General features: G+C 41.1%; 1 protein-coding gene across 3 annotated transcripts in view; it reads right to left on the bottom strand.

Moving 5' to 3' along the window:
- Window positions 1–3,631: 3,631 nt before the first annotated feature.
- The window catches only part of samd4a (sterile alpha motif domain containing 4A), a 37,716-nt gene continuing 24,844 nt past the window's right edge, over window positions 3,632–16,503 (bottom strand). For 2 of the 3 annotated variants that reach the window (XM_044029905.1, XM_044029907.1), the window contains 10 exons: window positions 15,119–15,406; window positions 12,444–12,553; window positions 11,910–11,996; window positions 11,303–11,549; window positions 11,144–11,229; window positions 10,808–10,926; window positions 10,349–10,571; window positions 8,900–9,026; window positions 5,861–5,944; window positions 3,632–4,992 (listed from right to left, as the gene is read on the bottom strand). In XM_044029905.1, coding sequence (XP_043885840.1) covers window positions 4,964–4,992; window positions 5,861–5,944; window positions 8,900–9,026; window positions 10,349–10,571; window positions 10,808–10,926; window positions 11,144–11,229; window positions 11,303–11,549; window positions 11,910–11,996; window positions 12,444–12,553; window positions 15,119–15,406 — 1,400 coding nt within the window. In that variant the 3' untranslated portion in view covers window positions 3,632–4,963. The remainder of the gene's footprint in view (window positions 4,993–5,860; window positions 5,945–8,899; window positions 9,027–10,348; window positions 10,572–10,807; window positions 10,927–11,143; window positions 11,230–11,302; window positions 11,550–11,909; window positions 11,997–12,443; window positions 12,554–15,118; window positions 15,407–16,503) is intronic. The other variant, XM_044029906.1, reaches the window with a different exon arrangement.

Below are 16,503 nucleotides of genomic sequence, written 5' to 3'. Positions count from 1 at the left end.
TTAAACTCCACCAAAAATCAATAGCAGAGAGGAGACATTCCAGTAAGTGTGTAGCCACGTGCACGGCTTGTGTTACAGCGAAGCTTTGGCCCAGTGACACAAACTCATAAAGAGTCAGCAAACACTTTAGTTTGAAGCAGATCAATCTCTATATGATGCCTCTTTCTTCTCTACTTTTAGAACATGTCTTTACATGTTTACAATGTTACTGAAAATGACAAAGTTAGTGACGGTAAGGAGATAAAACCTGCACATTTATTAAATGATGTTTGTCACGTCACGCCCCGCCACCACGAACATTACCTACAGACTTACCTTTCACTTTCTGTAACTGCTGTGCAGAGAAAAATACATTTCAAATATTCACCAGGGAAAGTTGAAATTTAAAAAAAAATTCTAAAGGATTTCTGAGGCTGCATATGTGTGTGTGTGTGTGTGTGTGTGTGAACACAGAGAACAAACCTCACACCAGTCTGCCTGATTCCTCAGCCATAGTAGAGGCTGAACCTCACACACACACACACACGCACACCACACACACACACACACAAACACACACACACACCAGAGGAGTTACAAATCTTTTATGTATAACGAGGGCATGCCAAATCACAGCATTCTGGTTTTTCTGCGACAAAGTTACAGCAAGACATTGAAAAAACACTTGAATGTATTCCCAACACACACGCATGCACACGCACACACACACACACACACAGTCATTCACACCTTTTTTTGTTGTTGTACAGACCAGAATAAGTCATGATGATGAAAGTACCTCCGGAGAACAGTCACGTTCACGCGGATTATTTTCTTACATTTTCATTCAGGTTACTTTTTATAAACTTGACCAAATCAATATCAAGCCAAGTATCGATAATCAAAAATGAATAATATAGAAATAACGAAGCAATTTACAAAATAAAATAAATAAAGAAGGAAAGACATTAATTTCAGGGCAATGAATGATGTTTGGTTTGATACCAGAACCAGAAGCAGTGATTTTAGAATCAGAAACCACGTGAATAATGTCAGCTGTGACGTTGATCAGTGGATTAAGGCACAGGGAGGAGTTGTGATGATGTCACTGAGTCACATGACACTGACAGAGCAGAATAAGTGTAACATTTACACTTTGTAAAGTAGAAAAAAGGCACTGCCATCAGTTCTTCTAAATACCACGTTCCCAGTCTCGTGCATGCAGGTTTAAAATATAAATTACACTTTTTTCCCCCCAATTCCCTCCTTTTCTTTATTCGGCATTTCTTGAATTTTTTTGTCTTTTTTGTCTTTTTTGTCTTTTTTTATTATTAAACATACGATATTCTTTTGTCAAATATAAACGTAGCCTGCAGTCAATACAGGACATCGGCTCTTTGATCAAATCAAACTAAAGGGAACAAAGGAGCACAGTCAGCACTAACACTTTGTTACAGAATGGAAAAAAAAAGAAACAAAGAAAAACTCTTGGCATCCCATAATGATATGAACTGAATAAACTGCACAAGCTATGACACGAAATAAAAGATATAAAACAGAATATATGTCTTGATTTAAAGTACATTAAATGTTTTTTTGGAATATCAAGGTGTTATTTTGTTATCTCTTAATACTGAAGAAGCAGAGCTGATAAAAAAACAAGTCAAAACAAAGCATTTGGATTTGATGAAACAGGATCCACACATGTCTGTGGAGACACAGCTCAGTGGTGTCTGTTTTCAGTCCAAGTACAAAACATGGAACATGTTGGTCACATGTTGCACATCAGTGACGTGTTACATGTCAGTGATGTGTAACACGTGACTAACGTGTAACTCTGTTACTTCATCCCGAAAGATCCCACTAACCATGTAACACTGTTGATGACGAGGCACATGTGACAGTTTAGTGTTTGTTCTGTTCCAAATAAAAAGCCTTGACTTTGATACTGAGCACGTTTGTGATGTAAAGCAGCTCACAGCTACAAGTTGTGTGATACAAGTTTTCCCCATTTAAACAAAACCCATGAACACAGTTACTTACTGTAACTTGAACTCACCAGCAGTGTGTGACACACACACACACACACACAGATAAATGTGCAGATGACAAAAGTCGTTTTCCATCTGTGATACTTTTTTCAACATGAAAATAAATATTATGACCAGTTTGTTTTTCATGGGTTTTGTTCACAATAAAGAAAATAAAGAGTGATGCTGTCGCTGTGATGTTGTGACACTTTGATGTTGTGATGCTGTAATGTTGTGACACTGTGATGTTGTCATGGTGTGATGTTGTGATGTGATGTTATGTTATGATGTTGTTATGCTGTGACACTGATGTGACGCTGTGATGTTATGATGCTGTGATGTTGTGACGCTCTGATGCTGTGATGTTGTGACGGATGCTGTGATGTTTTGGTGATGCTATGATGTTGTGATGTTATGGCGCTGTGATGTTGTGATAACGCTGTGATGCTATGATGCTGTGATGTTTTGACGCTGTGATGCTATGATGCTGTGATGTTGTGATGTTTTTGACTGTGATGCTCTGATGTTGTGATGTTTTGACGCTATGATGCTGTGATGTAGTGATGTTTTGACGCTGTGATGCTATGATGCTATGATGCTGTGATGTTGTGATGTTTTGACGCTGTGATGCTATGATGTTGTGATGTTGTGGCGTTGGTAAATTCAGGTGATGTGGTCACACACAGTCCACTTCCTGCTCTGTGAGACAATAACAAAAACTGCTATTCTAGTGTGAACATTTGTAACTGAACATGATTTGAACACATGAACATTACACAGATACATACAAACAAGATTATTGTTCAACAACAGCAACAGAAAATAAAAGTTAACAATAACTATGTTAATATTTGAGATGTACGTATGGTCACCAGCCATAACATGTTAATACAATGGTACTTTAAATAAAAATACACCTACATGAGTAAAAGTATCACCTCTGCAACAATGATAAAAAAAAAAATAGAATAAATAGTTGTATCTACTTAAAGTATCGATGACTATGATGAGACCCTGACGCTGTCCCTCAGACAGGAGCATCGTTCAGGATTAATGTGTTCATGTCACATTCATGCTTTGGTGGAATCTTCATCTTCGTTCACTAACGCAGAGATAACGACGTCTAATTCTAAACCATACAAAAAACTCAAAAACACCTGAAACATGGAGACAAAAGAATCACAAGAGTGCACGCTAACATGCACCAATTAAGTGCGCGTGTGTGTGTGTAGATCTCCACTGCCACCTTGTGTCTCCTCTCAGTACTACAACAGAGTTTGTGCATGTTTTCTCTGCAGTGATCCAGGTCACTGTCAGTGCGTCACATTTCTGTATTCACAAGCTTGTACATAGACAGTTATAGTCTATGAAGAAGAAGAAGAACTACAGTTAAGTTGAACAACAGAAAATGATAAATGAATTATTATTAATTTTTTTTTGTCGCAAATGGCAAATAAATTGATTGTGATTTTGGAAAAATATCCAAACTATTAATTCATATCTTCTACAATGAAAGGTTAGTGCAAGTTTATTTTGTAAACTGAATAATGAAAAGTAATAAAGCAGACGAGTTCAAACATGCACAAACACTGATGCACAAACACAACACAAATCATTTAAGTTTGTGTCTCTTGTGTCCACTGAGAGTGAAGCTGGACTCTCTCTCTCTGTGATCTGCTAACTGTTGTAGTGTATCACATTATCATATCAAGTGCAGGATACAAAGGAAGTTCGATAGAATTGCAACAAACTAAAGAAGAAACTAAACAATAATAATCAAAAACCCTCCATGATGAGCGTTCAGGGTCAGGACACACACACACACACACACACACACACACACACACACACACACACACACAGGCACAGAGCCGAGTTTCCTGCCCAACTTATTTCAATAATATACAGTCTTGTTTTCCATAAAACAATAAACTGAGGATAAATATTAAGACACAGAATAACCAAGAGATTCATAGTAAAAAAAAAAAAAGGCTATAAATCCCATGTACTGACAGAACAGACAGATTGTCATCCTTTTCTTTTGAACAGCCTGTCTCTACTGTCATGACTGTGTTTGTCCAGCAGGTGGAAGTAAGCACTCAGGAGACAATCTCTGGGAAAACTACCCGTCACAGATTGACAGTGTTATTCCTCAAAGTGTCAGCGACACCAAACCAAATTCCCCTCCTGCTTCTCTCATGTTTCACAAACATCGTTTCTACGCCTCAAATCTCCCATTTACGTACGATACTGTACACGCTCAGACAGTATGATTGGACATGACATCATCATTCTCCGTCATCTTCAGCCAATCAGAGGTCCTGCCTCAGTGGTCGTTCTCCTGTAAACATCCGCTTCCCTCTCCAGATTCACTTCAGCTTCATTCTTTCTCGTTCAACTTTCTCTTTCTTTCTCCACCTGACTTTCTTTCTCTCCTTCTTCATCGTCCTCTGTCCCTCATCGTCACTAAATGTTTGATCAAATATAGAAGCAGGTTGGTTGTAAACTAGCATGACAGCTACAGGTGAGATGTCTCTGTAGCATCATTATGTAAACAAGACATACATAAAGCACGTGAATGCACAGCAGGAGGCCGTCCAGGAAATCTCAAACTTCCTCCTGCGTGCTTATTTAGGTCTGCTTGTCTCGTCCTCGCTCCTGGGTCTGAGCTACGGTTATGGATTTGAAAGATGCCACGCGTGGTGTTGGAGAGGGAAGAGGACCCTCGCTGTGGCCCTGATCCACAGACCTGCGTACAGTCCAGTCCAGCCTTGTTCCATGCATTTCTCTGTGTGAGCGTGGCAGAGCAGGAAGTGTGTGTTTCCAGCCCAGTGGACAGACAGAGTGGACGATAGCTTGTGTTGCCGTTTGTGTTTCTTGGATCCTGTCCGGTGACTTGGAGCTGGTTTACGGTGAGAGAGTCTCATCGACCTGCTCACTCGAGTCATCATCATTCATATTGTTGACGTGCGGTCAGCACCATCTACAGAGAAGAACACTCAGGGTTAGTGTTGCACACGTGCTTATGAACACAATCACAACAGACAACACACATCAGCTCTCTTTCGTCTCCATTCAAAATAATATGAAACAATATTCGTGTACAACAAGTGCAGTCGTGTGTCATGTGACCTCAGGCTCCTGACCTCTCTTTCTCCACACAAATGAGCTGCTACTTGTAACAGCACAAGCTTCTTTGTCCATTGTGTTTGCTCCGTGTCGTTCTCGTTTTAGAAAATAGTTTTATATTGTATATCATCTTTTCATCATATATATACAGTATATATACACTGTAGATATATGCATACATATATATATATATATATATATATATATGTATGCATATATATATATATATATCGCTGAATCGCTGTCAAACGTTAAACTTGGCGAGTTTGGGATGCGACACAAATCAAACACATGTGAAAAATGATTGTTGGGAGTTATGGACGATCTTCATCTGCTCACACGACAGAATCATTGACCTGAGCTTTGAAAGATCAGTGAACGTGAGTCACTCACTGATCCACTGCTGAGAGTTCAAGACAATTCAGAAAAGTCAAAGTGCTTAAAATGATGTAAAGATGTAACATGTGATGACTAAAAACAGCTCTTCATGATAATCATGAGAGAAATGCTGTCATAGTTCCATGTTTGCTTGTTTTTTAACAGTATTAATGTGGTTTTCTCGGCTCATTATCATTCATCTTCCAACATAGTGAAGGAATAAAAACAGAAAACAAAAGCAGCCAGGAACTGAGACAGTGGAGTGTCATCATACAACGATCATCGTAGCGTTCCAGTCAAATGTGTGTGTGTGTGTGTGTGTGTGTGTGTGTGTGTGTGTGTACCTCCCAAAGCGTGTTCTGTCATACTCAGACACAGAGACTCGAGGCGATTGTTGATATCTGGCTCTGTCACAGGTAACTGAAGATCTGCACACAAACAACATTCAACAATAAAACTGAACACATTTATGATCATCACAATCAAACTCGTGTGTGTGTGTGTGTGTGTGTGTGTGTGTGTGTGTGTGTGTGTGTGTGTGTGAACATCCTTGTGACCAGTGAGGAAACCTGGATTAGTTGCAGTCGTCCACACTCAACTAAAGCCCTCAGTCCCCATAATGTGTGTAAACAGGATCGGTCCCCACAACACTTGTAATACCTGGACACACATATGTACATACACACACACACTCACACATATATAATAATATAATATACAGTAGACTGAGATGGTCAGGGTTTGTGTGTTCATGACTCTCAGACGTTGTCAAGAAAGAAAGAGGGAGGGATGAGGGAGAGACAGGAAAGTTAAGAAGAGAGAGAGAGAGAGTGAGTCAGGGTGAGGAGGAAGTGAAGTGGGCCAGGGAGCCCCGTCCTCTCTGCACAAAGAGCTTCATTGTGAGGCTCCCTGAGTCTTTCCTCCCTCCCGCTCCCTCCCTCCCTCCCTGCCGTGGTCTCTTCCTCTCACATACAGTCTCCTCCCTCCCTCCACCTAACTTCCCTCTTTCTACTGCTTTTTAAATGACTTTTTCCTCCACTTTCTTGTTTCCCTGTGTGTGTGTGTGTGTGTGTGTGCGTGTGTGTGTGTGTGTGTGTGTGAGAGAGACTATCCTTACTGATGTTTGACACAGTGACTCTGGATTATCTGATGTCCGACACAGTGACAGAGTGAAGCAGTCACAAACTCTCTGGATTATCTGATGTCCACAGTGACAGAGTGAAGCAGTCACAAACTCTCTGGATTATCTGATGTCCCACAGTGACAGAGTGAAGCAGTCACAACACTGACTGAAGCAGTCACAAACTATCGATGTCCGACACAGTGACAGAGTGAAGCAGTCACAAACTCTCTGGATTATCTGATGTCCCACACAGTGACAGAGTGAAGCAGTCACAAACTCTCTGGATTATCTGATGTCGACAGTGACAGAGTGAAGCAGTCCTCTCTGGATTATCTGATGTCACACAGTGACAGAGTGAAACAGTCACAAACTCTCTGGATTATCTGATGTGACAGTGACAGTCACAAACTCTCTTATCTGATGTCTGACACAGTGAGTGAAGCAGTCACAAACTCTCTGGATTATCTGACGCCCCGACACAGTGACAGAGTGAAGCGGTCACAAACTCTCTGGATTATTTGATGACACAGTGACAGAGTGAAGCAGTCACAAACTCTGGATTATCTGATGTCTGACACAGTGAAGCAGTCACAAACTCTCTGGATTATCTGATGTCTGACACAGTGAAGCAGTCACAAACTCTCTGGATCTGATGTCTGACACAGTGAAGCAGTCACAAACTCTCTGGATTATCTGACGTCCGACACAGTGACAGAGTGAAACAGTCACAAACTCTCTGGATTATCTGATGTCTGACACAGTGACAGAGCGAAGCAGTCACAAACTCTCTGGATTATCTCCCGACACAGTGACAGAGTGAAGCAGTCACAAACTCTGGATTATCTGATGTCTGACACAGTGACAGAGTGAAGCAGTCACAAACTCTCTGGATTATCTGATGTCCGACACAGTGACAGAGTGAAGCAGTCACAAACTCTCTGGATTATCTGATGTCTGACACAGTGACAGAGTGAAGCAGTCAAATCTCTGGATTATCTGATGTCCCACACAGTGACAGAGTGAAGCAGTCACAAACTCTCCTGATCTGATTATCTGATCTGATGTCTGACACAGTGACAGAGTGAACAGTCACAAACTCTCTGGATTATCTGATGTCCCACACAGTGACAGAGTGAAGCACATCTGATGTCTGACACAGTGACAGAGTGAAGCGGTCACAAACTCTCTGGATTATCTGATGTCTGACACAGTGACAGAGTGAAGCAGTCACAAACTCTCTGGATTATCTGAAGTCCGACACAGTGACAGAGTGAAGCGGTCACAAACTCTCTGGATTATTCGTCCCACACAGTGACAGAGTGAAGCAGTCACAAACTCTCTGGATTATCTGATGTCTGACACAGTGAAGCAGTCACAAACTCTCTGGATTATCTGATGTCTGACACAGTGAAGCAGTCACAAACTCTCTGGATTATCTGATGTCTGACACAGTGACAGGACTGATTCTGGACTGACACAAAGTCTGACAATTCTCTGGATTATCTGACGTCCGGACGGTGACAGAGTGGCGGTCACAAACTTCTGGATTATCTGACGTCCCCACACAGTGACAGAGTGAAGCGGTCACAAACTCTCTGGATTATCTGACGTCCGACACAGTGACAGAGTGAAGCGGTCACAAACTCTCTGGATTATCTGACGTCCGACACAGTGACAGAGTGAAGCGGTCACAAACTCTCTGACAGAATCCTCTGGATTATCTACAGACAGAGTGAAGCGGTCACAAACTCTCTGGATTATCTGACGTCCGACACAGTGACAGAGTGAAGCGTCACAAACTCTGGATTATCTGATGTCCGACACAGTGACAGAGTGAAGCAGTCACAAATCTCTGATCTATGACTGAAGCGGTCACAAACTCTCTGGATTATCTGACGTCCGACACAGTGACAGAGTGAAACAGTCACAAACTCTCTGGATTATCTGATGTCCGGCGACAGAGTGAAGCAGTCAAACTCTCTGGATTATCTGACGTCCGGCACAGTGACAGAGTGAAGTCACAAACTCTCTGGATTATCTGACGTCCGACACGGTGACAGAGTGAAGGGTCACAAACTCTCTGATTATCTGACGACACAGTGACAGAGTGAAGCGGTCACAAACTCTCTGGATTATCTGACATCCGGCACAGTGACAGAGTGTAACAGTCACAAACTCTCTGGATTATCTGACGTCCTACACAGTGACAGAGTGAAGCAGTCACAAACTCTCTGGATTATTGAGGATTACGTGTTCTCACCAGTTTGCTGGAACATGAGCATGGTTGGGGGCGTGGTGTGGACGGGCAGTGATCGGGTCCTCTGCACAGAGCTGTGGCTCCGGCTCGGCATACTGTTGCTTCCTCCAGGGTTAGCAAACCACAGACCCTGAGCGGGAGATTATCAATCAATCAATCAATGTCATAATGTAATGATGTCAGAATATAGATCGATCAAACTTAAGCTCCTCCCCCTCCTGTTAGCTCCACACAGTTTTTTTTATCAATCACACAAAATGTTCCGTGTCAGATTGAGTTCACATTTGACCCCTGACTCCCACCATCAGGTCAGGTTTACACCCAATGACTACATGAATCCCCATGACTCTCCAGAGCCGTGAGCCAGGGAAAAACAGGAAATGCCTGTGAAGTGTTCTCACTGCCTCTCTCTCGCTCTCTCTCTCCCTCTGTCGTAACTCCTCCTCCTCCTCCCCCTCATACACCACAGATACCTCTCCCAAACTATGACACACACCTCCCTCCCTCTCTTCCCTCTCTGAGGTATTTCCTCTGATTGTAAAGGATGAGAGAGACAGAGAGAGAGAGACAGACAGAGAGAGAGAGACAGACAGACAGATAATAGTGATCAGCTGTTTCACCCCCTAACCCCTAACCTTAACCCCTAACCCAGCAGTAAATAACAGTGATTGGCTGTTTATTGTGATCTAATATAAACAGTAAATAACAGTGACTGGCTGTTTATTGTGATCGGCTGTTTATTGTGATCTAATATAAACAGTAAATAACAGTGACCGGCTGTTTATTGTGATCTAATATAAACAGTAAATAACAGTTGTTTATTGTGATCTGTTTATTGTGATCTAATATAAACAGTAAATAACAGTGACCGCTGTTTATTGTGATCTAATAGTAAATACAGTGAATTGTGATCTAATATAAACAGTAAATAACAGTGACCGGCTGTTTATTGTGATCTAATATAAACAGTAAATAACAGTGACCGGCTGTTTATTGTGATCTAATATAAACAGTAAATAACAGTGACCGGTTGTTTATTGTGATCTAATATAAACAGTAAATAACAGTGATCAGTGTTTATTGTGATCTAATATAAACAGTAAATAACAGTGATCGGCTGTTTATTGTGATCTAATATAAACAGTAAATAACAGTGACCGAATTGTTTATTGTGATCTAATCTAAATAAACAGTAAATAACAGTGATCATCTAATATAAACAGTAAATAACAGTGATCGGCTGTTTATTGTGATCTAAATATAAACAGTAAATAACAGTGATCGGCTGTTTATTGTGATCTAATATAAACAGTAAATAACAGTACCGGCTGTTTATTGTGATCTAATATAAACAGTAAATAACAGTGACCGGCTGTTTATTGTGATCTAATATAAACAGTAAATAACAGTGACCGGCTGTTTATTGTCCTGTGTTGTCACAGCTGTTCTCACCTGTCTGCCCTGCTTAGGACCGGTGGCCGTGCTGCTGCTGCTGCTGCTGCTGCTGCTGCTGCTCCGTGCTGTGGTACCCAGCAGACTTCCACTCCCCAGCAGACCCAGCCGGGCACCTGGTAAACTCCTGGAGGGCATCTGGAACTGTCTCAGGCTCCTCCTGGACGACACGCTGCCTCCAACACAACCAGCCGTGGGCAGAGAGTTGGACTGACCAAAACGACTGCAGCAGGACACACAAGTGAGGATGAGAGACAGATATCAGGAGAACAGGTCCTCTCATGTCCTGTCCTGTCTTCTCCTGTCCTGTCCTCTGTCACTCTACCACATGTCACTGTGTTTTTAACACATTTCAAATCCATAGGATCAAATAACTGATCAGTTATCATAATAAAAACACTTGTTTTATTAAAGGCTTTAAATTAGTGCGTGTGCGTGTGCGTGTGCGTGTGCGTGTACCTCCTCTGCTGTCTGTATCCCGCTAAGTCGAGCAGAGTTTTCCTGGGAATGGAGCGGAACAGTCTTTGGACCTGTTGTTTCCATGACAACAGCCTCTTCTTCTGTGTCTCAGTAAAGGACTGACAGCAATGAGAAGGAAAGAACAGGGAGTATGAATGAATGAATGAATGAATGAATGAATAAAATGAGAGGAAATGTGAAGCCTGATACTGCTGCACTTTCAGGATGACATCATACTTTAATACTAATGTAGTTTATGATTTTAATCTTCATTCAGAAGCAGACGTTTGAGGGTTAACGTGTACTCCTTGCATGTGATGCGGTGCACACGCGTACCTCGTGGATAAGGCACTTGTCGATGAGTTGCAGGTAGGAGCTGATGTTGTCCTCGTCTGACCTCGACACCAACAGCTGGGTACAGACTGAGAGAGAGGGAACAATGTAGACATTAAAAACAAGTCTTTACTCGATGAAGGAAAACAAACTGCAGCTCACCTTTGCCCATCACACGGGTGAACTGTCCAGGCAGATCCCCCTCTGCAATCACGCTTGTACCTGACTCCGCCTCCCCACCACCTCCAGCAGTCAGGTGTGAACCAGGTGCAGCGCTCTTACCCTCAGAGCTCTGGAGGCAGCGCTGCAGAGAGGCTTCCTCACTGCCACTGAGAGCTTTGATGGGCGTTACGATCATCTGGTGAAGCTCCTGCAGCGGTGCGCGCAGGTTACTGCCCTCCAACACGTCCTGGTGGTAAATGAAAACATGTCTAATAAGGATACATCGTTACATATCTATGTGTCATTGTTTTAAATTCTCTTGGCTCTTAACAATAAAATGGAGCCATTGCTGATAAAAGCACAGAGAATGAAGACAGACTAAAATAAATCATCTACTTAAACATCATAATTCATTATTCTATAGAATAAACAGCACTTTTTATTAGTATTTACTTTCAGGTGGGACAAGAGAAAGAAGCAGGAGAGCAATGACGCTCTTCCATCACACAGCTCCATCAGTGTTAGTACACGACTGTAGATCAGTGAAAAACCCTTTTAACAGAGGAGGAAAAGCAGGTGTGTTGATGAATGATAGAAAGACTCTGACCTTCTCCAGGCTGCGCAGAAGGTTCTGTCTTTCTCTGAGCTTCTGAATGCTGATCACAATCTTGTGTCTCGCTCCTTTAGTGACTTTCTGTGAGGAAAAGAGTTTTGATCGACATGTAAGTGAGGAGGATGCACACACACACACACACACACACACACGCGTGTGAGTATATATATATATATGTAGATGAAACAACATTCATATACAACAGGGCTCAGTGGGGACGGACAGACAGACAGCACCTGGAGGAAGTACCGACTTCCTGGTGAAGTGTGTTAATTTTAGCGACATCCTCTGTGTGAGAAAAGACTGCAGTGACGTGAGGATTCATTTATTCTGACCGGGACAACTTTAGTAAACCTCGTCTTTTATGTCATGTCATGTAATGTAATAACATGTAATGTTTTAATCCAGGACTAATATGTAAGTACTTGTGTACCAGAGAACACCATGCTCTCCTTATATTAAACATGGCCTTCATTTCTATAATGTGACAATCACAACTTCACTGACTGAACAGAAGGAAATACAAACCTGTGACTCCAGCTGCTCTTCAGTCAGTGACATCATCTCATCATAGGTCATCGTGGAGAAGAGAGCGGCGTATTTATGAAGACGGAGACTCTTAAGCCACGCAGGGACATCTGAGGGTCAGAGGACACACAGGTTACACTGTCCTGGGTGTCTTTATTGGCTTTATTGGTGTTAAATTCTTCTGGCTTTTGATGAAATATCACTTTTGTTTTCCTCTTTAAATGGATGACGAGACTTCACCAAAGGATCAACAGTTATTTAAAGTCTAAAGTATAGACCGTGACTGCCTCAGTGTCAACAGTTCTGACCTCTGACCTCTGACTGGATCAACAACCATCAAATAAGTGTTTTCTGCCACTACTCTGGACTGTTAGCCATTAGCTTAGTTAAATAGCTCTGATAAATCTATTACACATTTAACATAGCATCACAACACTATACATACTGTATGTTTAATTATATGCACAGACTTGGTTATGATTACCTTTAAACCATATCTTAAATGTGTTGTTTTGGAGAAAATTGTTGTGTGAAAACGAGAACAATAAATAATCTATGATCACTGGAAGCAGCATCGACCAATAAAGACAACCATCATTGATTTAAGGGACAAATGAGAAGATGAAAGATCGTTCTCTCTCTCTGCACACGTGCTCACGACACATGTTCATTAGTCATATACAGTATACACACATATATACACAGTACTGTGCAGAAGTCTTAGGCCACCATTTGATGTTGTTTTAGCAATGCTATAACGACAATAGAGGATAATTATTTATATTTCACTTTACTGGAACACATCAAGAAAATATGTATGCAGAAAAAAAACTGGTGTCAAGTATTTAGCATGATCTACCCTTACACTTGAACAACAACACAGCTCTGTTAATACTGGAGTGGAACTACTGGTAAATCCTGTGTTTGTCCAACTATTTCACTGAAGGAAACATGTGCTGTAAAAAACCTCTATTACGCCAGGTTTGAGCATGACATACACATGTTTGATCATGACATACACATGTTTGAGCATGACATACACATGTTTGATCATGACATACACATGTTTGATCATGACATACACATGTTTGAGCATGACATACACATGTTTGATCATGACATACACATGTTTGATCATAACATACACATGTTTGATACATGTTTGATCATGACATACATGCATGACATGTTTGATCATGACATACAGTACATGTTTGATCATGACATACACATGTTTGATCATGACATGTTTGATCATGACATGTTTGAGCATACACATGTTTGATGACATGACATACAGTATCATGACATTGTTTGAGCATGACTACCACATTATACACATGTTTGATTATGTTTGAGCATGACATACATGTTTGAGCACATGTTTGATCATGACATAGTACATGTTTGATCATGACATACACATAAAATCATGTTTGATCATGACATGACATACACATGTTTGATCATGACATGACATACACCTGTTTGATCATGTACATGACATGTTTGAGCATGACATATCACATGTTTGATCATGACATACACATGTTTTTGAGCATGACATGGCACATGTTTGATCATGACATACACATTGATCATGACATACATGTTTGAGCATGACATAAGTATGTTTTATGACCATACACATGTTTGATCATGACATACAGTACATGCAGGTTTGATCATGACATACACATGTTTGAGCATGACATACACATGTTTGATCATGACATACACATGTTTGATCATGACATACACATGTTTGAGCATGACATACACATGTTTGATCATGACATACACATGTTTGATCATAACATACACATGTTTGAGCATGACATACACATGTTTGATCATGATACACATGTTTGATCATGACATACACATGTTTGATCATGACATGTAATAGCATGTTGAGCATAATACACAGGTTTGAGCATGACATACACATGTTTGAGCATAACATACACAGGTTTGAGCATGACATACACATGTTTGAGCATAACATACACATGTTTGATCATGACATACACATGTTTGAGCATGACAGCTCTAATATATAAGAGCAGCTTTAAGTCGCATCACTTCATTCCTATGGTCACAGGATTTGACAGAAAAAAACAACTGAGCTGGTGGTGCCTGAACTTCTGCACAGTACTGTATATATATATATATATATATATATATATATATATATATATATATGTATATGTATATGTATATATCTATACTGTAGATGTATATACAGTACTGTATATAGACATATGTGACACCTTTTCCCCTGTACTTCACCTGTGTTGTTGCTGTGTTGTCACCACGCCTCGCCTCAGTCTACCTGTCGGCCTCTCAGCCTTCACTGTGACTCCGCCCCTGCCCAGCTTCATTATGTCTGTAAAGCTGGAGGCTCCGCCCGTGTGTCTGAGTTCATCAGCTCTTCTTCTCACTAACCTTCTGTCTCACTACAGCAGAGTTTGCTTTGTCATGACTGATGGAGGCGAGGTGGAAGCACAGCGACATGGTGCCCGATAAGACGATGGCAGGAGTCCACAAGGGGCGACAGAATCTGGGCCTCTGGTCTTAACTCTGGTATAGTTGTTCTTTTATATTTCAAATGAATAAAAATTCAACGACACTGCCTTAACATGGCTTACATCACACCTGTCCTTCTTACTTACCCCTCATGCCACTGCTCTCCTCATGAAAGGAACTACGATGAAGACCTGAACCTCCTCCTAAACAAGCCTCCTCCAGGTGCTCACTGCCTCCACTGCCTGAGGAAGCAATGCTGCTCTGGGGTGACAGAGGTGCATGGTCTGGGGCTGGGCCTCTAGCAGTGCGTAGATCCTCCTGAGAGAGCCACACATGGCCCAGAGGCTGGTTGCTAGGGCCGCTCATGGGAGGCGTTAGAGACACTGAGCGCTTCAGGGGACTGTGCTGCTGGCTGCCACCTCCACTCGTTAGAACTACAAAAACACAGCAAGACTAATCAGGTGAGGGTTTAAGGCAGCAAGCCTGAAATAAGAACTAGAATGGTCTCCATCTTTCCTAAAGGTCCTACATATACATTTGTGGGGTTTTCAATGGAAAGCTTAGATAATAAGTGATTAGACCTGCCAGTCTAATCACGACGAAGAGGAGCCAAATAACACGAAATATCAATGATGGTTCTCAGATGATTTTTGATACTTCCAGGAATGTGATAAGTGATGATTGATTATTGATGAGTGATGAGTGATGACTCATCACTCATCAATCAATCATCACTCATCAATCATCACTCATCACTCATCAATCATCACTCATCAATCATTAATCATCAATCATCACTCATCACTCATTAATCATCACTCATCACTCATCAATCATCACTCATCACTCATTAATCATCACTCATCACTCATCACTCATCAATCATCAATCATCACTCATCATCACTCATCACTCATCACATCAATCATCACTCATCACTCATCAATCATTAATCATCTCATCACTCATCAATCATCACTCATCAATCATTAATCATCACTCATCACTCATCAATCATCACTCATTAATCATCACTCATCACTCATCATCAATCATCACTCATCACTCATCAATCATCAATCATTAATCATCACTCATCACTCATCAATCATCACTCATCAATCATTAATCATCAATCATCACTCATCAATCATCAATCATCCTCATCACTCATCAATCATTAATCATCACTCATCATCACTCATCACTCATCACTCATCAATCATTAATCATCACTCATCAATCATTAATCATCACTCATCATCATCACTCATCAATCATCACTCATCAATCATAATCATCAATCATCACTCATCAATCATCAATCATCAATCATCACTCATCATCCTCATCATCACTCATCACTCATCAATCATCACTCATCAATCATTAATCATCACTCATCATCAATCATCACTCATCACTCATCAATCATTAATCATCACTCATCATCAATCATCAATCATCACTCATCAATCATTAATCATCACTCATCATCATCACTCATCACTCATCAATCATCACTCATCAA

Source organism: Solea senegalensis, linkage group LG7 (genome assembly GCF_019176455.1).
Source record: "Solea senegalensis isolate Sse05_10M linkage group LG7, IFAPA_SoseM_1, whole genome shotgun sequence".
In the NCBI taxonomy this organism is placed as follows: Eukaryota; Metazoa; Chordata; class Actinopteri; order Pleuronectiformes; family Soleidae; genus Solea; species Solea senegalensis.
Note: the sequence above shows the minus strand (reverse complement) of the source record. Positions and strands in the feature narration are given on the sequence as shown.